General features: G+C 41.3%; 1 protein-coding gene across 1 annotated transcript in view; it reads right to left on the reverse strand.

Moving 5' to 3' along the window:
* TMEM132D (transmembrane protein 132D) overlaps positions 1 to 26,327 on the reverse strand; it is a 228,451-nt gene that overhangs the window by 124,491 nt on the left and 77,633 nt on the right. Inside the window, exon 3 of the mRNA XM_027733166.2 lies at positions 13,452 to 13,598. Within this exon, the coding sequence (XP_027588967.1) occupies positions 13,452 to 13,598 (147 nt within the window). The remainder of the gene's footprint in view (positions 1 to 13,451; positions 13,599 to 26,327) is intronic.

The raw sequence follows: 26,327 nt of genomic DNA on the forward strand, positions 1-26,327 counted from the left end.
TTCAGCAGAATAAATTGACATACCAGACTGTTTGAATTGTCCTTTAATCTTCTGGATGATTTTAAAAGTTCAGCTGGTTATTTCATTTAGAGATCAGACCAAAGCAACTCTCTCCTCCCCCTCCTCCTTTTCCTGTAAAATAACTGTGACAGCCTGGAGAAATATTGTCTGTCTTGGTTCCAGCCAGTGCCCTGAAGGTGTAAAGCTATAGATGAGTTCAATACAGCTTGTTTCATTGCTAATTTCAGGGGGCATGTAGAGCCTCTTGTTCCCCTGGCTTAACAGACAAATTGACTTTCTAATTTTAGAACAGGAGACTTCTGCACATGCACAGACCAAAATCGCTACTTTTCTGGTGGATTTAAATACAGATTATTTTGCTTCTGAAAAACCATAGCATCTGAGAGACTTGGAACTTGCCGTGAAAAATGGTGTTTAGGAATGTTGCCCCAAAGCCAGATGTTTAACCAACAATCCTAGCACTGCTTGTTCCTTGGGAGACACCGTTTCCAACAGCTCTGGTTAACCTTCCCTTCGGCACACCCCACCGGAGCTGGGAACTGCCCTGATTTTAGGGGAAGGCAGCAGGCACGTCCTTTCTGCCTTCAGTGGAAGGTTAGTGCCCCACAGCCTGGCCATGAGGTGCCTGCACTGCTGTGGCACTCAATCTGCCACTGCCCCATCAGCATTAACTCTCTGCTGGGCTGTCGGGAGGCAGCTTCTCCTTCCTCCCCACCAACCTGCTCCCAGCTCCCCTCCTCTGGCAGAGTTCTGTGTTAGGGACAGCACACAATGCCCTGAACGTGTCCCAACTCCCCTCCTCTGGCAGGTTCTGTGTTAGGGACCAGCACACAGTGCCCTGAACATGTCCCAGCTCCCCTCCTCTGGCAGGTTCTGTGTTAGGGACCAGCACACAATGCCCTGAACATGTCCTGCGTGTGACTCAGCTCTGCAAAGAAAGGTAAATACACAAACAAGGGCTCAAACACCCCCAGTTTTTCTCTGCTCACAGGTGAGTGAATGGCCACACCTCCACCTTAGTTCCCAGGAATCACCTTCTTTGGCAACTCAGCTAAACCAAAAACCCCTGAAGAGTGGGAAAGGCAAATCCTCCACAGCTCTTGTAGCTCCACAGCTGCAGAACAGGCAACCTGACCAAGCACCACGGCATAACCACCATTAGTCAAGTATTTCAACTGTTACTCCCAGAACTGTCAGACTAACCTAACTGGCAATCCAGAAAAACAAATGCATTTATTAAAATATTAAAAGAAGGTTGGGGGGTACAAATGAAGCGATGTAATTTAGTCCTCCCTGTGTTTGCATCGTAAGAATCTTCATAAATATGCATATAGCTTTTCCTTGTAGTCTTCATCTAAATATTTGCTTTCTCTACTCTGCCCCTAGCACAATTCTTCCTTCTCCACATTAAGAGGTTCCATTTACTGTATTTTTTTTTAATGGAAAACTATATATTCAGTCTTTGGAGTGAGGACAAGAGCATAATTTTTTACCCCAGCTGGGCAGCAGATCTATATACACAGGACTGTGCTTGACAGTAATTCTCCTACCTAAGAGTTGTTTTCACCTGTCTGATAATTGTGCATTTCCTTATAATTAAATTCTGCCATTTCTGTGTTTCTGATGGAAGCACCTGGATTATCATTAGCAGCTCATTAGGACTTTCTCAGTGTGTTTACAAGTCGTGATTACGACTGTCGAGTAAAATCTTTATTTGTGGTTTATCCAAGAAGCAGAAGAAGCATTTCTTTTCATAAACAAGATTAATCCCCCTAAACCACTGAACAAGAGATATTTTCCTAGAGAGTTACATAAGCATGATGAGAGTGCCAAAACTAGAAACCTAAAATAAAGAGCAAAAATACTGCTTTTACAGAATAACTGCTGATTCCCACCATCTCAAAGGTTTGATCATAAGGCTACATTTCTGAAACTATCATTTACCCCCATGCACCAGAGACAGAGAAATCCTTGATCATTTGCTGCTGAGAACCACTGCAAACAAGATTTATTTTCATGTCATTTACGGGAACAAAGTCTTGATTTTTGAATACATAGTAATTTTTCATCAAGACGTTGTAATTCTCTTTGAGTCTCTTAAGGACTAAGTCAGAGGTTTATCTCAATAAAATATATAAAGCCAGTGTAGAGTACACCCACAACACCACTCTCTCCCACAGAGCTCTTGGTACTGAATTGTGCATAAAATCAAACCTGATTCAATCTACCAGAACTTAAAAGCAACTGCAATATAGACAATACACTGAATGTGTATGTGTATCTCTAACATAAAATGGAGATATTGGTGAAATTAGGGCAATATAACCTTTGTGGGTTTGATAGCTACAAAAATAATTAAGACCATTCAAAATTATTTGTTGCACCATCCTCCATTCAGTAGCTGACAATCTTGCAAAAAATGAAGCTACTCAGGTATAAATTTTCATGTCAGAGGTGCACCTAGTTTATAAATTCTGGGAAAACCAAGTTAAGTTTTAGCCATTTAGCCATGTGCAACAGAGTTTAGGAGAACAGCACTGTCTGTTCACATTAAAAGATGTTCAGAATTGGAAATAAACATTTAAAAAAAAATAGAAGAACATTATGAAGTTTCTTATGCTTCCAAGCAAGGACTCCAAAATTGGCAAGGGATAAATTGGATAAATTTTGGATTTTGCATCCAAAATGCAAAACTGCACTTTGTTTTCCCTATAAAAATCTGCCCACATTTTTCAAAACTGTAAGTCTCAGGGCGGGAGGGAGACGTTACTTTGAAAAACACATCATGCCGAGTCTTGTCAGAGCTTGTCTGCCAAATTCTCCTCTGCCCATAATTCTATGGAAGAAGTACCATGTGTTCATGTAAGACTGTTTTTAATGAATATGCATGAAAGACTAATTCTGAGATGTCCTAATTTCTGCAACTTTTTAAAGCTTCTCCATTATGGATGTTGACAAATGCATAATGTACGGGCAACACATATAACACCCTGTACATACATTATATTTATTACATCTGGGATAATCTTAATTTTTTTATAGCCATCTTTTGTTCCCTTCTAGGCCTTCTGCTTTCCTTGCCTCAGCTGCTTCACACAAAGATCTGCATGTGTCCGTGAGAAAATTAATTGCTTCAACAATTAACGGGAAAACGCATCTCAGAGGAAACACTTCATAATCGATCCGTTTCCAGGTACAATATTTGCCACTTAGGAATAGATTAATTGGATTGGAAATTATTCAAGCTAATTATTTTCTTTCTAGTGCAAGATTAAATGGAAGAGCCTAATAAACTGAAAACGAAGTTCTGCCCTGCTCTTCGCCTTCTCCCGAGCTGACAGGGAAACGCCAGGTTTGATCCCACACAGTCCCAGTTTCTAGGACTCTGCTCACCCTGAGACCAGGGTTTGCTGAAGGAGCACGTGGCTCTGTGTCCCATTTACCACCACGTTATTTCTTCTTTCTCCACAAGATATTTTTTCTGGGTATAACAACCTTTTTCTTCAACAAGGGATAAGAGCACATCTGCACTGCAAGTGCTGCTACAGACAGACCTATGGAGATGCTGGTGCATTAAGGTATAGCTGAAATGAGAACTACATAAACATCACAAACACGTGCTTTGGGATTGATTTGTTACAGTTGATTTAGAAAGGCCATGTAAGAAACAGGAGATGAAAGCAATACAGTCTCACTTTTGGCAGTATGCATTGAGTAGCTATCCCGTTCCACAGAGTCCATGCAGAAATCCATCACAAAACTAGGATTTAAGAAAGCTTCCAGTAAATAAAGACTTCTGGAAAAGATAGTATCCTGTCAACATTGAAGGTGTTTTTCTAGTATTTCAGCTAAGGTGAGAAAAAGGCAGGCATGCATTCTTGCAATATGCCAGGGAAAATTCACCCCAAGAAAGGCTGGAGGTAGTAGTCATCCATTCAGCTGATTTCACATCTGAATATCAGCTTTAGGTAACCCCTGAGACTAAGAATAACATTAACACGTTTACATAAGTGCAGGCAATCCCTCAGCTACCAGCCTGGCAATATAGATCTCAACCACAGAGACACTTCACAGCCAACAGATCCCTTCATCTTCCTTGTATCATCCACCTGAGGGCAGAATCAGTGGTGCACAGGCTCTGTGGCCATGTTCACTTGTGGATTGTGACTTCACATCATGACCAGCCTGGACCAGGCTCATATCAAAGGCAGAACAGCAGAGCTGTCAGTTACTCACATTTCAAACTACACCTGATCCAGAATCATATTTACACATCTTATATGGAAAACCCCTCAGGCTTCCTGAGTAACAAACGGGTTAGTAACCTCTAATGACCCCTGTACTTTCCCAAAGAATCATGCAACGAGCCAATCTTCCCTCCCTGGCTCCCTCCACAGAAGATACAACCTGATTCCCCACTCCCACACACCCTAAAATGTACTTTTGTCTGACTTCTTATGTAACATCTTTTCCGTGCATTCCCAGGCTCAAGTTTGGTGTCATACATAGAACACACAGTTCATAAACTTACACAGTGAGGATGGATTTCAAACTGAAAGGTTCAGACTTTTAACAGAGGTGCAAATGGAAAGTGTAGTGCACTTTAGAACAGCTCTATATAACCCTAAAAATTTATACTCCAGATTTTAAGTGGAAAACATTGGCAGGAGCTGGGGTGTGTTGGTAGAGGTGGAAGCACCACTTGCTGCTGCAGATTACCAGGCAGGGGGAGGAATGAATCACATTACACACTCCTTGCATGTAACCCAAAATATCCAGTGAACACACAGACAGCTCTGCCCATGGGATCCTACACCTCAAATTTCTGTCCTGCTCCTTATTTTTACATGTGTGTATATCAGAATCAGCTACATCCACAAGGACAAGGCATCCCGTTCTCCTAACAACACCTGATTTCTTCTATTGGCATGGAAGTCAATAGAAGCTCTTAAAAAAGAGATCTAAGACACACTACCAGTTCCAGAGAACTCTGTATACTAAACTCCTGGGAGGGAAGGTTTTTCCTGACTATAAAAAAAGAAAGCAGCCTCTGGTGCAAGTTTACTCTGACGGGAGTAGCTGACAGATGAGGAGTTCCCTGTTTAAATCCTGCTCTGTCACACTTCCCACATGACCCAGAGCAAGTTATTAAGGCTTGTGCAGTTACAGGGGGTCATAAACCAACAGAGCAGTGACTTCTGCATTGTCTCAGTGATCAGCTCAGTGCAGCTCCCTGCTGAGTGTATCTGCTCACATGGAGCTCATCTAAGCCTGGCCATGTAACTCCATTTCACTGCAAGCACATAAACCCTGATAGACACCATGTATTAGAGTCAGAACTGTCCTTCAATTTATCCCATGTCCTTTCTGTGCTTTTATCAAGCCCTACTATACCCCACTATGGGTGGTTAAAAGCCCAAGAGGTGACCAAAGTGAAATAATTAGAGGGTGAGTTCTGCCTGCATCATCAGTTCACATAAAGCACCCACAGATCTTTAATATTGCAATTCTAGCTTGCTCATGGCATTGATAAATCTGTACATTAAGAGTTGAAGCCATAAAATAACTCAAATGCCCAGTGAACTTCAGCCTTGTACTTGCAGCTGGAATTTATTTAGGATTAGTTTTACAGTTTAGAAGGATGCTAGACTGTATTACATAATTCAGTTAACCTTCTGCTCCACACTTTGTTGTATGTTGACTTAGATGTGACAGATAGATTTAATGACTTTTTCATCCAAAACATGGGAATCCCCATGCTCCAACAGCAACAGGCATATTTTCAGCCTCAGCTCATATTTTCAGTCATCCACTGACTTTCCAACTCTTTGAGTAATTAGTATTACTTCTTACAAGATTTCCTCCAAGGAAAAAAAAAAATCAACAGTACTATTAGAGATATTTTCACAAGACACACTTTTGCATTTAATATTAGATTTTTAATAGACAGGAGATTACTCACTTGCTGCCTCTTTTGTAATAGGGAACAAACTGGTTTTGTCCCACTGGAATTGTTATTTTCAGCCTCTGGGCTACTAAAGGTTTGAGAACTAGAGTGCTAAGTACCACAAACCCAGAGCAAACATAATGATGATGAATCTTGAAGGTTCTTAAGGGAAATCATTCATCCTCGGATTTAAAATTATATTTATTACACTGGGTAACACCAGGGTAAAAACAAAGACACCAAATATGCATCCAGGCTGTTGGAAATAGCTACTTCAGCACAATACAGAAATACCCAGAAAACCCCTGCATGTCACCCAAGGAGAAAGAGAGAAGAGAGGACAAAAGCCCCTCTGTATCCATGAATTATCTGCCTTTTCTGTGACTGACTTCTGTCAGCAAACTACTCAGGCTTAGACTGTTTCCCTCAAACTACCTGATTCCCAGCTCTCCATGCCAAGAACTCTCAGTGGAAGGGGATTAACCACCTAACATTATTTATTGTTTGCAGATTTTACAGAGGCAGGTCAATTAACTGAAGAATTACAGCATCTTCAGAAGACTCCCTCTAGACAACTTTTAGCAAAGTCATGCTGAACACTGTGCTATAGAACCTCATTTTATAGAAGTACTGTATATGTATATATATCTCTCAAAGAAAACAAGGCTAATTACCAGCACATCACAGACAGCTTTGTGTCTTGAGAACCTCTTGAAATGCCAAAAATGCGGCTCTTGACTACTCCCACGCAAGCATTAGAATTTTCTATAGCTACTTGAGCACAGGAATCATCAGAATTCCTCCCAGGACTTCCCAGGTTCATCCAGTGAACCTTTGAGCTATCACAATAACTTGATGGAGACAGCACACCTTTTCTTGAATTCCTAGTTAGAGAATACTGAGTACCTGGTTATACAATAAATTTTGGGATCATTAGGAAACCTCCTATATGAAGTATCTATGGATCCTATGTTCACATCATCACAATATATAAACTTTTAGAAACCTGGAGGTTTCCAAATAACTGGAAAGAAGGAAAAAGAAAAACCCACACTGTACACAGTATGAAATTCTAAAGCTACCCTGGGTAAATATGTTTCCAGTTGATCATTACCCATATTTCTCAGAAGTATAAGTGAAATTATACGCTAATATTTCATATTTTCCATGATTATTTTTATATGTAAAACAACTGTCAGTAAGATTTAATCCAAAAACACAAAGGGAATAACATGCTTTCAGATGAACTGGGACAGGAAATTAAATTCATCCTTCCTTACAAGCACACATCCTGCAGCCAAAATTCCTCCTGTTCAAAGCTGTACCCTGGGGTCACAGCTGAGTGAGCTGGGAGAGGTTACCCTGATGCTGGCATATGTGAGCGTGGAACTGGGCCAGCTCGGAGTAAGAAATGCTTTCTCAGGTTGTCTTCTGCTGTGCCACTGTAGAGAATACAAGATTCCTTCCAAGGAAATACAGAGGTGGACCAAAGAGCTGGATGAGGCAGCTGGGCTGGAGGTGGTGGACAGGCAGTGCACGGCCACAGCCTGGGACCCGCCAGGCCCTCAGGACACCACGTCCATCCCTGCTCTCTGTCATTAGCCATGCACTTATTTTCCACCTGGGATTTACTGTCGCAAAAGCAGAGCCAAATGTAATCATGACCACCCATTCTAAGACAAATTAGACCCAGTGCCAAACCCTCTCAAGTGAACACAATGTCTTTATTGTATTTCCTCATCCTTTCCACCACTGTTCCTACACATGCAATGAGAGCTGACAGTAATTTCAGCTCCCCCTGGGGTGTGAGCCAGTGCAACTGTGACAATGATCCCAACTCTCCGCTTCAAGTCCTAGAAAATCTGCAGATTTTGGGTCGCCACTGAAAAAGGCAGAACCCTGTCCCTGATCCCTCTTGATCCCGCTGAACCCCGACAAACAAAGGGTGCAAAATGCACCAGACCACAGGGGTTGTGCAACTAAAGCTTCAATTACACTCTTCAGTTCCTTTTAGCCAGAGCAGGAGTGGTAAAGATGAGGAGAAAACTGTTAACATAGCAATGTATTCTATGTGGAGCACTATTTTAGTGGATATTCTTCACCCTGCATTGCTAAAACCACAGAAAGCAACAATCTGATGCACTGCAGTAGATCCTGTCTCTGCCCTAAAACTTTTTGGTGTATTGTTACTCTTTGCACTTGACCACAGAGCAGAATAAAAGCCCTTATATTACCTCTGTGCTTATCATATTGCCTTCTAAAGAGGTGGTATCTGACTTTTCTTCCATTCAGCACAAAAAAATCCTACAGATGATGAAGGGATACCACAGGGGTATAAAAAGCTACAGGCGCTACCAATAATCTCTTTTAATTTCCTGACTGTTCAGTCCTGTTGTGAACTGTTATGTCAAGTTACATTTTAGGGGTACTTCACCTTTACCAATTTCCCTGGGATGATGCTCTGAATCTCACCAAGGGCAGGCAGTTGGGAGATGGTAAATGCTGCAGAACTGTACATTAATATTTCAGAAGGATAATCACTGAAGGAGGGAATCATATTCCATTTTTTTGAACTGCTTCAAAAGACCGTGTCAGCAATTCTATGCTAATTGTCACCTTTCCCATTTCCAATAACATTATGCTCCAAACCAAAAGAACAGGAATAGCCTTCCTCTGCAAGGAGAACCCTAAATTCAGCTGAGATTAAAGGGAATCATCTCTGCAATGACAGCTGAATTTCCCTGTGCCATCTCCCTCATGTACATGTCAGAGAGACAGGAAGAGTCCAGCTCTAAGATGCCAGAAGGCCATCTGCATGCCTTTGAAGTGCTTTCCTGCACTTTAGAGTTTTAAATGAATGAGTCACAAACAGGTGAAAAAGTTGGCTAATAATGCCTTTCTCTAATAGCTGTTGGTTAATATTTCATCTCTTTCCTTTTGATTTGATTCAAGATGATAGCCATAAACATTTTCTGTAGTGTATTAGCATTGAGTGGAATGATTTTGAGAGAGACCGAATTTCTTAATAAATAAAATAGTTTTCTGTTTAAAAAGTGAAAAAAGTGGGTCAGCCTATAAAAGAATAATGCACTGAGGTTTGGTTCATTCAAATTTATTTTGCCTCAACATCTCACAGGGTTCTCTCTCAGAGGGCACATTTAAGTTTTAAAATAAGAAATAGAAGCTTGTGACTAATTGCTTTCAAATAGTAGAATGTAAGCATGACTTCTGAGATGTTCAGTACTTTCACATCATCACAACATATAAAGTCTTAGAAGTCTGGAGGTTTCCAGATAACTGGAAAGAAGGAAAAAGAAAAACCCACACTGTACACTGTATGAAATTCTAAAGCTACCCTGGGTAAACATGTTTCCAGCTGATCATTACCCACATTTCTCAGAAGTATAAATGGAATTAAACTCTGGTATTTCAAAAATTAACATATCATATCTGCTTGATAATAGATATCTTAATGTACTACATCAGCATCAATGATGAGGGAATAGCAAATTTTTTAGGGTTGAATAATTATTCCTAGAAAGCAATTTTGAAACCACATAAGAGGTATCTCCCTTCTCCCTTCCCTCCTGTTCCCCCTAAAATTTATCATTAAAAAATGAACAGGAGAAACCTTTTTTGCTCAGAATTCACATAATCAAAGAATTTCTTGGGTTGCCATCAAAATACCCAAAGATACAACCTAACCCAACCCTTCACCCACTCTGAGTGTCCAGCTTTTCAGATATCCCCCTTGAATATGCCCCATCTGAAAGTATACAGGATTTCTGCAGTCCTTTTCTTGCTTTTATTTCATCACAGTAAACTGAAGCTCATGTGATTCCCACATGATGTGATGTGACAAAACACCTCGGAATTACTTTTACTACATCGTGCGTTTTTTTCTCTGATTGAGCAGAAATTTTTCTTTCCAAGCACTAATACACTTCTAGTTGAGAAAGTCATGGGAGCACATGGATAGCAAGGAAAAAAAAAATCACGGCGATCTAAAACATTAAACTATTTTTATGAGGCATTTTGATGAACACCAGCAAGAGACATAATGTAATTATTGTGGCTATTAGGCTGTTATTTATGTTAAATGTGTAGCTCTTGTTGGCTTCAGAAGTGTTTTAGCACTACAACACTCTTGAGAGTCTATCAAATGTACTGGCAGATGCAACAAGTAAGAGAATGAGGCAATAGCTCACTGCTGTTACAACATGAAAACTAAATATTAAATAACTACGTTTGAAAAGGAGAAATACGGGGCACTAAGGCTAATGGCATGAATGTAATAGAAAGAAGATGTTGTGTAGGAAAATCAAAGGCAATGTTGCCATACATTTTCTGTCTCCTGTTATTATCTAATATCAAGTTAATTTCTTCTATTATAAAAGTGTTGAGAAAATTCAGCAGTGAAATACAATATCATGAATAAATGAGACACGCAGGAACAAACGAAGGATATAGCCCAGAAAATACTGTTATTGTCTCTCACTGTGTCAATATTATCACAGACTTATTCAGTCACTTGTAGTTCAAACTGAAAATAAGGTTCTCTAATAACAGATTCAGGTTTCAGGCAGCTTAAATCAGGAATACCTTCAATGCTACAGAGCTGTAACCCAAAAGTGCAAGAAGAAAAGCATCAAAACAAACGCTATCCTTGCTACATTTCCAGAAAAAAAAAACAAAGGGAAAAGGAAATTACCCAGCAAAGCTCATCCATGGTAAAATTATTTGGAGATAAGGCAGCAAATGATCATATCCAGACATTAAGGTTCTACTCAGAGATAGCCAAGCTTTGTCTATAATTATTTTTCACTTGGTTGAATCAACAGCCTCATTCCTGCCATAAGCACAGAGAACAGCAACATAATGGAATAATCAACATTTAGACCCAAAACTATAAACACGAATAAAATATTTTAAGAGGATCATGACACCCATTAGTATCACATCAGAACATCTTGCTTAATGCCTCCACAGCAGCTATGGACAGAGGAAAGCACTATCAATCATGTTTTGCAAATGAGGAAAATCCAATAAATCTTTATCTTTAGCCACCTCAACAATCATCCAAGCCCATCCCACCTGGCATGTTTCCAGTCCAACAGCAAACACAGAGGAAGAACAGTCAGGAATCCACATCTTCCACTTGACTATTCTTCTTTTCAATCAGCACAGCAAGATGCTCCATCCCAGGTACAGTGAGAAACAGCACCAATCCAAGAAAATATTCTGAAAAGGCAGTACTCCTTAATCTCACCTCTCTATTCTATTCTATTCTATTCTATTCTATTCTATTCTATTCTATTCTATTCTATTCTATTCTATTCCATTCCATTCCATTCCATTCCATTCCATTCACCTCATTACAGGTTAAGAAAAAGAAAGATCAGCCAACTTGTGAAGGAAATAAGTAAAGCAGGGCACATACCAGGATGTGCCTCCCTGATTCAATCAGTGTTTAAGTGTTTCCCAAGTCACATTTCTGAGCCACTGGTTAATTCCCATGGCACCATTTTCTATTTGGTTTTTTGGTCACCCGCTTGACGACAGAGGCACGGAAGATTGATGCTTCACAGGGAAGAACAGAAGTGCTGTACAGATGCTACAGGTAGTAAACCCCTCTAATAATCTCATGGGTCAACACTTAAGAGTGTTACAAAATTATTATTGCCCAAGAATGAAATCAGAAGAACTGGGGAGAACTTTGCAACTGCTTCACCATTAAACTGGAACACCGTCGCAAGCCCGGAATAAGCGAGGCACGAGAACTTCAAATCCTATTTGACAGATGGGCTTAATTAGTTATTCTCATACAGACTCACAATATTTGCTGTTAATATTCCTCCTAAAACACCCTGCTGGCTGTGATAATATTTATATGTTAATCCTGTTACGATGAGCCTTCGGTGCCAAAACCTCTCCCAATAAAATGACGGAGGTATTTCCAACCCCGCCAAGGAAACGGCTCCGGCGTTCGGGTTCAGTTTGTCACCCCACAAGTGCCTCCTTAACCCGTGAAATTACACCTGTCACAGTGAGTCAGCTTTATTAACACTATTTTCTGATCCATGTAAAACTATCAGAAACACGAGGGCATTGAATCTTTAGTTAATTAACACTGCCACCTTTGCATCCGTGTGATCGGATCTCTGATTTTTAAGGGGAAATTAAAGAATGTGCAGACAGAGTTTGTCTCATTTCAAAGTGAACTATGGAAACAAATCATCTGGTAAGAGACACCAATATTTCACTGTTATCCATTATGCCTATTTGGTGGCATCAAACATCAACAGAGCTTCCCCAAAAATACTGAGCACGCTCTCTTTCCCCACCTAATGCCTGAGCTTGCTTCTTAAAATGAATAGCAAAAGAGATTAAATTTAATGATGGAAACAACACAGTGAATAATACATTGCAAATATTTTTCACTCGTTTGCAAACTGTGAGGAAGTTATCAAAAGTGAGAAAACCACAAAATCTCAGCTGGGAACTCGGGTGGAACAAGTCAAACCAGAAGTTACAGGGGAGTTACACACATACCTTGTTTTCACTTGATTTTCTTCCCAGTAAAATCTGATATGTATATGAGCTCATATTTCTTTTAATAAGCAATGCTTATACTCAGCATGTGCAAATACACAGAACCACAACCACTGCACGAAAAGTGGCATAATAATTTATTTTTCTGTGTACAAGGGGTCATTTTGAAGGCTTGCCACTGAATGATGAATAGTGAAGGGAAGGAAGCTGCCAAGATTCAATTCCCCCATGAGCTTGCTTTATATTTTCCTGCTGAGGAAGAGAAATCAGGCAAATGCACTCTATGGGCCCAACAAGATAAAGTGTGATGGAAAACTCATTGTTGAAATAATCTTTGATTTTGATCCAATGCCCATCTCAGTCAATGAAAATATTCACACTTGCTTCAAACAGCTTTGAACTGTGATTTTAAAGAATCTGCCTGACAGATTGTGCCAGGCAGTAGGAAGCTCTGACCTTGGCATACATACACATTGCTTCTTTGACCAATGAAATTCAGTCAGGTATGAGACAATATATGGTTTAGACTAGAAAAAATCAGGATACTCTGGCAGAGGAATTGTGTAGAATCTGAGTTATAATAAGGAGAAAGTGATTTATGCAATGATTATGAAAGGAAATTCTTTCCTTTCTTTTTTATTTTTTCCAAACTAGTCACAACCAAATTGTAAGATATGAAAGTTCTTCTAAATAATTTGTGAAAACAGTATTTCCTGCTGACTTTTAATTTGAGTATTAGCATTGAGTAGCATTCTGTTCAGAGTATATGTGGTAGAATGAGCAATGCAGCACAAAATAAAGACAGCCACGGCTTTTCCCAAAGCATTTTCCTCATCCACCACAGTAAAACTTATTAAAATCATGGCAAAATGCTTTGAGAAGGGAAAACAACTGTCAGCTATTAAAAGAAATACTGCTGGAAATTACCTACCTGCTTTCAGAGGCAGCAGATTTCCTCTGGCAAACAATAACAGCTGGTGCATATTTCCCAGTATAATCCATGCTCTCTCTGATGTCCCACAAGTAGGGGCTGCTGGCTCTCACACTGAAAACATTCACACCTTTCTTCACCTTTGCCCTAGGAGAACAAGAAGATGTTTAGATGGAAAATGTCAGCTTGATCTGTTCCTTTTCTCTTCATTAATGCTCTCGGTGCTGCCCCACAGAAAATGCCACTGCTCATCAGGGTTCGACAGCGGGACAAGGGAGGGAGATGAGAGAATTAATTAAGAATTCCATATTTTGAAGAAATGACATCAAGACAGAAATCTGATTGAACTGATGGTAATTACAGCTTTATTCATGGTGAAATTACAGGGTAGATGTGTTCTGGAGAACACTCCTCACTCCTGCTCTGCCATTACCCCCACTGTGGGCACCACTGAGCGTGTTGAGGCCCTCTCTTGGCTACAGGTTATTGTATTGGAGAAGAAAGCACCATTTTTATTGTAAAAGAAGTCAGGCTGTTGCTCCTCTAGTGAGGCCTCATATTACAAGCAAAATCTACCCTTTTTCTCCTCCCTCTGGAATACTCAACGATGACATTCCTTATCTTTTCATGGTCTTTTTGAGCCCCAATATTTCTTCATTTTAATACTGTCAGGTTAATTGTTCTGTCAGCTCTGAACCTAAAAACACTTAGAAATATTTTTATTTTTCCTAAACCAAGTGATTTCTTTGGAGGTCTGTCTAGCCTATAAACAATGGGCTAAACAACAGGAAAAGCTGTATGGCAGACTGTTGCCCCCATGACAACTGGACTGGCTCCTACTGAGAAGTGCTTAGCATAATTCTTCTGGGTTTGATTATTAAAAAAATAACAACCAGAATAATAACCAGAAGTTATGAGCCAGAAGTGGAGAAGAGGAACTATATAGAGAGAGATACACTTTTAAATATCTAATTCTTTTTAGAAGGTGTTGCATTCCCTAATTCTGCCTCTCTCTTTACCTAAATATGTATCTTAAGGCAGTACTGAATTAGTCCACAGGTATATAATGTTGGCCAATATGCTGAATTAGGAGTTTCTGGTGTTGTTAACTTTTGGTTTCTGAATATGTTTACAAGAAGCCCATTGTGGTCAAACAGCCTTGTATGTGAGCTGTCAGGAAATGACAGTTTAATTATATTTGCTTAAAATCTCATACTCAAAATCCATTCAGTGCTACGGCGAGTTCTCAATTCCGGGCAAAAAAAAACCAAAAAGGTATGTGATTTTTTTTTTTTGTATAAACAGCTGCTGCCATGCAGAGTTGGTAATATCAGTAAAACAAGCAGCATCAGCTCTGCCTCCACATGAAATTACTAATGGAAGTTTTGAAGGACAACATCCACACAGATGTTTTCGGAATAAAAAGCCAAAGAATTCCTTCAACTGCCTCGAACAAAAGGGGTTATATCTCATTTCTTCTACCACTAACTCAACAGCAGTGGCTGTAATTTCTTTAGCACACCTGGAAGAATAAATACACGAAGGCTGCCAATTTTTGTTCAAGTTCTTCTATGCTAATTTCACGAAATGAATTTTAAGCAGGTGCAGTTACTGCTGCTAAACCTCAGACATCCCTCAGGACAAGAGATCAATGGTCAAAGAAGAGTGGAAATTAAACTACATTCCTGACTTCTCAAGAGAAGGAGGCAGAAAAAGGCCACACAATCTGGATGAAACATTTTTCAGCACATGTCTTTGGCTAGTCCTGGTGACCAGCATCTGGTCCTGCCTTTCTGTTCCACCTCAAAGAAAGGAAAACTTCTGAGTGTCAGCTAAGACCAGTGATAGAAAAATTATTCCCACTTCACAGGGAAATGCGGGTGGCTGAGATCCTTCCAAGCTAAGCTGGCTGTGATTAAGAAACTCACCCCCACCCTCTTCCAGCTCTGGGAAGGATTTGCTGTAGTTGGTGATGGCCAAGAGAAGGTATCAGTGTGGATTTGGGTGACCTGAGTTTATGGATTTGAAAACCCAACTGGCTCTAGGGCAGGACAGCACCCGAGTCACTCAGAGCCAGACACTGCTGAGTGAGGGGCTGCTTTCACTGCACAAAGTCTGGAGCTTCTGCTGCAAGGTTGGCCCCTCAGCTTTTCAACAACAGATTGTATTGACCATACAACAGCTATGCTTTTATAGGTTTTATTAACAAAACTGGTAGGGAATCAAGAAAAAAGCAGCCTTAGCCCAGAGCACAGCCTGCCTTGCTCAGCTGGCACACAGGCAATAGCTGTACTGCAGCTGAAAAAGCTGTGCAGGGTCTCGGTACAGCTCAGCAAACACACACTGAAAATTGAAATGTCTCGCTTTTATCTTAAAAAACATTAAATAAGAGCACAAATTCAGACATAACTGACACCACCCCCTTGTTTTCTGTCTGGATTCCTTTAAATGCCAGGGTGAGGAGGTAAACCAGAAAAAGGGACACAAAACCAGTAGGACAAGCTGAGTTTGTTTATCCTTGACATTCACTTTATCCAGTGACAAACTGCCATCCTGCACTAATTTCTGAGGTTTCAAACAAATGCAGATTCTTGTGTACACTCCTTGGGGTAATTGCCAGTCTGTGGATCAGGATTTCTTTGAAGAGATAAGGTCTAATTTAGTCACCTATGAAAAGCACCAACCCCCTAATTTTACTGAAAACAGTAACACAAGATTGTGTTTCTCTACAGAATTAGAAGTTAGGAACTCCTTTTGAGGAACCAGATTAACATACTTCTATAATTAGCACAGAAGCTTCAATTCCTCGACCCCAGGAAATGGTTTTTTCCTCCAGTATGTCTCAGTGCTGTGCTTTCCACTGTTGGGCAATTGCAGAATTTTATTCACCCAATCCACAATGGCAGCAGCATTTTGCAATTACCGAAGAATGACCTGGATGAAACAGGGTTAATAATAAGTGAAGGTACATTTTTTGCCAGCAAATAAAACTGAAGATACCTGAGGTGAAAAGACTATGACTGCTGCCAGAGCTCAATTACTTTCTTGCAAATCTGCTTTATTGAATTGCCTGGCTGTCACAGGGCACACGGGGTCTTCGACCCCTCAGCTGCTCTCCAGAGTGCTCATGAGACAGCCTCTCAGTTCAGCCACAGTTCAGCCTAAGATTTCTCAGCTGCAATACACACAAAAAAGGTGTATGACAAAGCTTTTTCATATATTTGCTCACACTTTACAGTCTAAGTACAACAGATTGTGCATTTGCTCAAAACACTGTGGCAGAGCTGCAGCAAGTAAAGTTGTTCGAGTATTTTGTGCCCAGTTTGTGTCAGATTCTACTTCGCAAAGAGGAGGAAAGAAAGGCTGCAAACATCTCAATCGTGGGCTGGTCTTGGGTTGTTTCTTTTCTAACAAGCAGCCTATCCAAGTAAACACTTCCATAGGTATTCCTACAAGCTGTTATTTACCTCTGGATCACTGCTCACAGTGCAGCACATCAGTTACTGAGGCTCCTGAGCAGCTCACCCCTTGCACCAAATCAATCATGGCAAACAAAGCCCTTGGGAGTCCACAACCCCTGAAAACACGTCAGTGCTGACAGGGTACAAGTCAAGGGAAGGGAGAAGGAAAAAAAAACCGCTGAAGGAACTCCCAGGATCAATACATCACAACTGAAATCAAGGAAATACATTACCTAAGTGCATAAAGATAGTGATTCCCAATTCTATCTCATGACCCACTAAACACTATGTTTACTCTAGTGATAGAAGAGGCTGCAACTCCAATTAAAATGCAGGCAATGTCCTCTCTCATTTATCAAAGTGTCTGGTTTAGCATCTCCCAGTCTTTGCAGTTTACAACCAGTTAGCGCTTAGCTTTCAGCCCATGTCATTACTGCGGGCTGGTAATGGCTGTGAAATTGTTACTTAAGTGTTGTATAAAGTGGAACAGCTGGCTGGTGAAAAATAACAGCATTACAGCACCCGTGCTGCTAAGTGCCACGGTACAATGTCACCAAGTGTCTGGTTTGAAGCACCGCAGGGAAAGGCAAAGACGACGGAGGGATCACACACACAACCTCGCCCTCGGGACGTGCAGGAGATCAAAGCCAAGGAGTGTGGAGGGGCCACGGACACCCTGCCCCAGGCAGGACTCCCCTTTCCACGTTTCACTCCCGACAATGTCCTGCACGCAGCGTACAGACATCACACATCCCTCCAGCCCAACACAAAGCGCAAACAAACAGGGAATCCAACCCTTAAACAGCTCTAAATAGAGATGCTTTAGACCCATGACACTGAATTTAGGTTTTTTTATTACTGTAAGCGCTCAGGGCAAAGATCTGCGGGAACCTTTCAAGCTCCTTCCGAGGAAGCGGAATACTTTCAACATCAAAGGGATGAGAAGAAAAGGGAGGCTGTTAACAGAGGTGCTACCACCGGGTATCATCTTGTCACCAGTGGCGACTAGAAGGTGGCAGATAAATCGTGTGCAGAGGGGGACGTTTCTGAGAGCTTCTAGGCACTGCAATGGGCTCTGAATTTGCCTCGTCACCATATCTGCCCAGAGCGTTCCAGGAATAACTCGAAGGGGGTTCTATTTTTGTTTATCTTAAGTGCTTTTTTTCCTGCCCAGAGCCTAATCTTAACCCAGCGATGGAGAAAGAACAAAGCAGTGCTCAGCTGTACAGGATGGCAGCCTTCCCTTTGCTAATGTCCACCTCCTTTGGACAGCAGTGACAGGAGTAAGAGGGGTGGGAGAGGCTGTTTTCCCCCACCAGCCCATTTCAAACTGAAGACGAGAAAAATGTGAACAGAAATGGGCCTGACCAGAGCTTTTCATGTCATGAAACAAAGAAATCAGGTCGGTTTTTACTCACTGGAAAGTCACATGCTGATCTAAGTCAGCAGCAAAACATTCCCTGGAAGAAACCCTGAAAGTATTCACGGTCCTAACCTGGAAATGGCCAACGTTGCCCAGAGCCCATTTCTGCTGATGGCTATGCCATGGGTTACTCTGCACACAGGCTCTTTCCACTGACATCACCTCTTGATCCAACAACAAATTACTGCTGCTGGAAGTGGAAACATCCAGTCTGTCCCTCCTGGAGCTCCCTGTGCTCGCTTGGAAGAGGCCTGAAGAGCAAAAATAGCCATTCTCCAGATGCCAACCATGAGCTGACAGACCTCATCAGGGTCTTTCTGAAGATCAGAATTAAATGTCAGGCTTAAAAATCAGGTAGTGTGGGACCAGATGCTACCATGGGATCTAAAATCTAGATAGCAATTTTGGAATGACTAAGCTGTAGATCTATTCAAAGAATTCCCAGTCTCTTGCTGGCAAATGAGTGCAGAATGATCACTGTTAATGCTCTGGGAACATTAAATGCAGTCATCCTCTGCAGTATCTGAGGTCATTCTGTTGCTGTACGTTGCTTAAATGAGACCATTTTGATACCAGAACACTTCAGTCTGACATTTACATCCTGATGTTTCACCGCCTGCACAGAACCTCCTCCCCTCTCAGAGGCTTCTGTGCTCAAAGAATCATATTAAAATGCACTAAAACATCAGGAAGCAATGGAAAACAGCAAGAAATTTTCTGTCTTTACTTCAGGACAGCCTTTTTTAAAGTTTTGGAGTACCAAAATTAAAGGCAACATAGGAAGGACAGTTTTGTGAATGCTAGAAAAGCTCGTAAGCTCATGAATAGCACTGGAATGGGAATTATGTTAGAGAGCACATCAGAATTAACAACAGTATGAGGGTGAAGCATGGAGTCAAGCTCCCTAGTGAAAGTAAAACCAAGAGTTAATTCAAGGTATAGCCACTCCCTTTGTCTTTCCACTCTCCCTAGAAATCCAGACTTAGGGCAAACTCTGCACCTGTTTGAGAGGCCCTCGATAGATCAGATCAAATTAACCATTCCACAGTGCAAGGAGGACTGGCTGGAATTTTGTGCTTCCAGCATTTCCATTTCATATTTTATGTACAACATTAGGGCGCCGCTAAATTCATACACTTTAAGGCCACACTCTTCTTTTGCCTCCCGCTGCAGCTCCATTACTTTTTATGGCTGGAGCTAATACAGGACAGAATTTGAGCCCGAAAGAGATTCATCTCTTTGAACATCGGTCAAAAATAAAATGTGCCTGTCATTGAGAAAACAGGCAGAACTCAGCCCATTTTTGTTGGACTTGGGGCTCATTTGCGGTGAGCGAATGAAAACCGAGCGTAAAAACGCTTCCTGGATCTCTATCTGTTATGAACCCCTGAAGAAATTTAGACCATTAGAAACAAAAATTGTTCCCCTCTCAGGAACAAGCCTTCCTAACCCTTTCAATGGAAGCATTTGAGAAGGGCCCATTTAAGCAAAGTGCCTTAGAACTGACTGAACAGAACTGCACCTTTCTCGGAGCCACAGGAATGACATATCACAAAAAAATAGGTCATGTAGCAAGACACTTCATGCTAACCACCTGAATGGCTGGTTTTAATCCCATTATTAATTTTGGTATGGCTAACAAAAGGCAGGATTTGGATGCTGTGATTTAGTGTGCAGAGCTGGCTTCTGCAAGGCTTTTTTTTTGTTCTGTTCTCCCCATCGAATACTTGATGTACAAACCAGTGTTGTCAGTTGTTTTCAGAGAAGATGCCTCAAAGTTTCTTCAGATTACACTAATAGTTTCACTGATTGAAAATCCACAGCAGAAGAGAGTCGGGAGTCCCTGAGATACTGATGGAGTTAGAATAATTTATAGAGAGCGGTCTAGCACAACATAAGCTATTTAAAACTGTGTGATATACCCACAAACTCTTATTAAGGTCTGTGGTTTTCAGCCCTGCGAGACAGAAACCGGTTATCATTATGCATCACCATGAAAGCAGATTAAAATTAAATCAATCTGTTTATCTATGGGTTTGCAATGCAGCTTTTCCAAGGCATAACAGATTCTCCATCTAATTAACATTTCAGGAGGAAAAACCGTTCCACCCAGACACTAAGCCGCCCTCATTCAAATGTAGATATTACAAAAACAGAGCCCAGGTGGATTTATAACAAAATTTAATTAGTGAAAGGGCACGAGACCCATTTAGGCTTCAGAAGTTGAATCGTGCATAGCAGGAGTTCAATAAAATAGATCTCTCTGTAATATGTATCTCACGGACTGGATAAAATTGCCTATAGTGCTTAAAGTTTGTGTGCATGCACACAGGTGCATATATGTATGCACACCTGACACATGGATTTAGATTATATTCAAAAACAGAGTCCCTGTCAAAAACATGGTTTGCAAGATGTAAAACACACGAGCCTCTGGAGAGCTAAAAGGAAAGGATGCATACAAATCAATTTAAAGCAGAATCAAACACAGAGCTTGTGGCTCTGACCTCTATTTACTTCCCAAACAAGCCATGAGAGGGCCCAATCCTCAGTGGGAAGCAGAACTGGATCCTTGTTTGTTTTGTTTTTTGGGTTTTTTTTGTTTGTTTGTTTGTTTGTTTGTTTGTTTGTTTTAAGAAAGATTCTGAATTAGAGCTGAGGAAGGAGACCTTCAGAGCTATATGAGATAAGACCAGCACGCTGTGCCCCCCTGGGACTCCAGCAGCGATCATCTTGGGGTTCCCAACACACACAAAGTCAGAAACAGGTTTTTCAGAAATCCTCGTGGCTGCATCATGACCAACAGCCTGGCTGGTGCACAGGAATGGATAACTGGGCAATAACCAGCAGCAACACCAAACAAAACAAGACATTTATGTATTCAGGAGTGTGAAGGAAGGTGTTTGCTTACAGAAATGAACGACAAAGATAAATAGTGCTGCCTGCTGATTTAAAGAGGTTGGGAGCCCCGTGGACTGTTTCCAAATACTCTTTCAAAAACAATGGCAAAAAAATATTATGTAGGGTCTGAAGTCTTTCTAAATTGCTTGTAAAAAAAGCAAACAATGCATCACATCCCTTTCATCCCTGGCCAAACATCAGCAAAGCTGTTACGAGCACAGCCTGTGCAACCAGCAATTTTTTTTTAAATTAGACTTAGATTTAAGAAAGGATAGGAAAAACAAAACACAGCACTGGGCACCCTGTGCTGTGAAAACAGAGTGCCATTTGCCCCATTTCACAGGTGAAAAACATTGTAGGAAACAGTTGCCATATCAAAACGAGCATGTGAGTGAAGTCGTGGGCAACCCCCAGAGAACCATCTAGACCACAAGAGGAGTGCAATGACAGATTACCCAATCATCTGGTGCAAATGGAGTAAAAAAAGAGCATAGAATAACAAAATGTTATTTAAAACCTTTTTAAAGAGCCGTAGGGACATTTATGTGTGTGTTTTAGTACGTGTACATATGTATTTTTATGCTGAGTGGGCAAGCAACAAGTGCAGAAATCCTTCTGGTTCACTTACACTGGCTGAGAACGTGAGAAAAGAAGACAAAGCTGCTGAACTGTGCACTAGAAGTCCTCCAAAACAAACACTTGAAGAGGCAGGAATAGACCTATATATTCTCTACATATACCAAGAAGCAATGGGGGTGGGAAGACTCATTCTTTGGCTTTATCTGCAAAGCAGTGTCTGGTACAGGACCTTTTGTTTTGAAGTCACACAATAAGAGGCAGTTTTTTGAGGGATGCAGTTACCACTCCAGAGCTGTGACCTGGCTAATGACCTTTTAAAAGCATTTGAAGGGAGGGATGCTGCTAGCAATCAGAACTACAAGAATTTTGACTTATCAAGGAGATCAACAGCCACCACCCACCTGTCAGATGTTCAATGCAAAAAAAAAAGAGTGTGCACCTTAAAGCACATGCTTCAAGGCTGAGGTTAAAATGTACAAGCAATCACAGTAATACCAGAAATGCAGACATCTCAAAAGAATGTCCAAGAATATTCCTGTCCTCTCCCAGAGAGGTTGAACCCCACAAACACTTTGTGAGCCCAATGTTCCTCCCAGGGAGGGCTCTGCTCCTGCAGCCCAAGTGCTCAGTACCAAACCTGCCCTTTCACACCTTCACCTCGGAACTCAGAGCGCTCCAGGGAGGGTCTGGTGCCGGGAGGTGATCTGAAAAATGTTCTTTACTAGAAAGTTTATTTCCAACTTCACAGGCAGGACGCTTCTGAGGTATTTCCAGATGCCATCCTGCTGCAAAATGAGATGGCAGAATCATTGAGAGACGGAAGGGAACATTACCTCGGCAGCGCTAACAAAGAGCCATCAGCAAAAATGAGTTAGCACTGTTCCCTAGCAACTTCTCACAGCTGCAGATAAAATCATTTTCTGGACATCACAGAAATTGTGAATACTTAGTTCTCTTACACAGGAATGCTCTCATCCATTGCCTACGTGCAGCTCCCTCTAGGAGGTAACACAGGAGCAATTTATGGCAAGCTGGACCGTTACATTAGCTCGTCCAAAAATTTTAAGGAAGACCTATGGATATACACGTGTGCTGTGTTTGCCCTTCATTCAATGACATGTATGTCAGATGTTCAAAGAACAGCATCTGAGACAGAGAAATCCAGCATATAACGGTCTTTGCTGTGAAAATCCTGAGCCTGAAAAGCTTTTTTTCATAAAGGCGCTTCCTCACTCCTGGGAGCAATTCCACTGATTCCTGATGGCACTACTGAAGGTTTAGAGAATCAGGTCTACAGTAAAGAAAATGTAAAGTAAGTGCATAAATAAAGGGTGCAGATTCTTTAATGGACAAAAAAGCCTGCATTGCTCTGACGAGTTGCTATCGGCACAAAATAGATATTCACTAAGCAATTCAAACAGGGATTTCTGTTATATACATAAAATCCAGGCTGAACACTCTACCTCTGTACTGACATATTTAACCATCTCTCTGTCATCTGCACGAGTGGCTACCAAAGCAACATTTGCTAAATAGTAGCAAGGAGTTCTGCTGCAGGCAAAGCCTAATAGCTCAATGAAGCCACTGATGCAGAAGGGAGTTCAATTAATACAAAAATGACACTGCTCAAAATTATTCTGTGCCCTTAATGTAGGGTACACGCAGTGTTGTGTGTATCCAGCTGCAGCAGTTGACTCCAGTGCATGTCAGAGCACAGCCACAATTATGATTTTAATACTGGAAGAGCCACAGAAAAAGGTTTGGCTGATCCAAATAAGCAGAAGCAGAGATAACTTGGAATTACACAAAAACCTCCCTGTTGATTGCTCTCCAAGACAGAGCTACTTTGGAGAAACACAAAGGCAGCTGGTAATCCTCTCCACATATAAATCCTGAAAAAATAATAATTACATCTCCTCTCAGCCTCGAACTTCACGCATATCCTTGGACTGTTTTATTCTATTTGTGCATTTCAATATAAGAAAGATGAGAAGGAATGAGAGACTTCCCATCACAATTGTTCTAATGACCCTACTGTGGAATTCAAATGTGTGAGAACCCCCCAATATCCTCCATCACTGCTCAAAGTTAAATGCCATAAAACAGAACTTAAAACACGGACTGAGCAAGAATTATAGTGCACATGCATTTTTCTTTTATATTAAAACTCTGTAGCCTTAGACAGCAGGTTTAATTGAATCACAATTTTTGGAACCAAATTGCTCTTTTGAAAATAGAGATTTAAAAAAATTTTAGTGAGCAGACATGCAGGAATCTTACTTGTGGCAAGGACTGACATTTTTTACTTCTGCAGCAAAAGCCCAGTAGCAATCAGTCAAAAACGTTAACGCTCTAAATCATTTGCCACTTTTTAAAATTCTCCAGCAAGAAGTGACCACTAGGCAGTTATTTATGAAAGGAAAAAGGTTGTATCCCTGGCTGCCAGCTGGTAGGACAAAATCCACTTAGAAATACAAACTGTTTTATCAGGCAACTGAAACATCAACACAATGGTTAAATGATAAAGTGCTGAGAGTCGTGAAACACACGGAGACTGAAGAAACCACCATGGAGAGAGAAAAGTTGCAGAAAAGGAGCCCAGGAAAATGACTTAAATCCTAAGTTTATCAGACATCGAGTTTTCCCTCGTTCTTTAAACTGTGAGAAACGTGAGCTGTGGTTTCAGGAATCCCTGTGCTCCTGTTAGACAGTCATAATTTTACAGCATAACACTCCCATTCAGCATGAGAAACCTGTAGGGTTGTAGTAGGGAGGAATTTAACAATCTGCCTGGGGATTAAGGCATCACTCAGACCCAGTAAAACCCCAGCACCTGTTTGCTCAGAGTTGCCTCTGATGAATTAACTCCTGTGCTCTTGCCAACTGGATGCGAACTCACAAACTCAAACCTGTTTATGGGGTCTTGACAGGTTTGATAAACTTGTGGTCAAAACTGGTGCTCAAAACAGATCCTCCATGTCAGCCAGGTGCAGCAATCCTCTCTCTACTGTGCGCTGGAGCAAGGCTGAGCCACGCACTGTCCCCACCCAGCCTGGCTCTGGGGACCAGGCAGGAGCTGCAACAGCCTTCAGGTCTGTGATCAGACCTCAGAGAGCACATGGCAGCACAGGCAGGGCTGCTGCAGACTCTGGCACCCAAACTCAAGCCTTTCTGTTGCAGCCCCCAGGCAGACTGAGACAACACAGGCTGCCTGTTAAAGTTCCAGAAGACCCAGCAGCCTCCCCACAGACCTCAGCACTGAGGGTGTCATTCATTCCTTTCCCTCAACACATGCCATGAGCTGCCTTCAGTGCCAGAGTTTGCAAAATATCAGTCAGCAAAATATCAAAGTAACATAATTCAATTTAAAATAATATTTTAGCTCATTATTTCAATTATTCCTAATCTTCTCTTTCAGAGTTAAAAGGAAACCCGGTCTTCAAAATGTTATTTGCAAGAGATACTAAAACTAACAATAATAAAGCAATGTGGTAGATTCATATTTACAAACGTTCACTCATTTCCCAACACTGCTGCGAAGTGCACCTATTTATTCCACGATATAACAGTATACTTTAGTTCTGAATAATTGGGCTTGAGCAAACAAGAGAGACAGAGAAAAGCAAGGAGTCTTGGAGAGCCCTGCAGAGCAATGGGAGAACACCATGTCTGTGCTACAGAGGATTCTGTGGCTGTGCCTGCTGCTGTCCTGGCCCAGCTCTGTGCTTTGATGTTCCTTTAGCTGATGGAGAGTGTTTGGTGACCACATCTTCTGGTTTAGCTTAACTGGAAAGGAATCCCACTTGTGCACTTCACACTGCTCTGTATCATGAACAGAGAGGGCAAACAAGAGACTCACTCTGAGAGTGTGCTCAGGCTGCAAACTGAACACTAATGTTTACATTCCCACTGATGCTGTAGAATGCTTAAGAGATAAAAATCTGCTACCAAAACCTCGATGTGACTGAACATTACCCATTAAAAACCCCACTTTTCCAAATAAGATGCCAGTAGCAGCAGAGGTCTCTGTGATCCCCCCCATGCCCCTTTTCCCAGCCATGGTCTTTGGCTGAAAATTTGTCTTCATAGCAACAGCTCTGAGACATTCAGTGTGTTCTATTCCATCAAAGTCCCTGTAGAAGCCTCAGCCCAGCTCTGTGACCCACTGCCACATCACAGGCAATTCAGGTTGGCAGAATACAATACCTGTTGGTATTTTGATAACTGGGTTAAAACTCACAATATTGAAAAACCTACAAAACCTTTCTAGTTTTTAGAAAGCTAGTTGAGCTTTCTAACACAATAGACAAAAGTTAACAGCAGATTTATATTTGTTTGAGCCTGAGGATAAAAGTCCCACAGATGAAAACGGGGCAATGGAGCCAAGCTGATTTGAAAGGAAAGTACCCTCGTCCATGAGATCCTTGGTACAACACAGCTCCCTGGAGATTTCTAATGCAAAAGCAGAGCTGACCCATCCCCACTTAGCTTTTAGTGGTTTTTTGTGGTGTA

This window comes from Pipra filicauda, unplaced genomic scaffold (assembly GCF_003945595.2).
Source record: "Pipra filicauda isolate LSUMZ 115617 unplaced genomic scaffold, ASM394559v2 scaffold14_size4853619_pilon, whole genome shotgun sequence".
NCBI classification, from domain to species: domain Eukaryota; kingdom Metazoa; phylum Chordata; class Aves; order Passeriformes; family Pipridae; genus Pipra; species Pipra filicauda.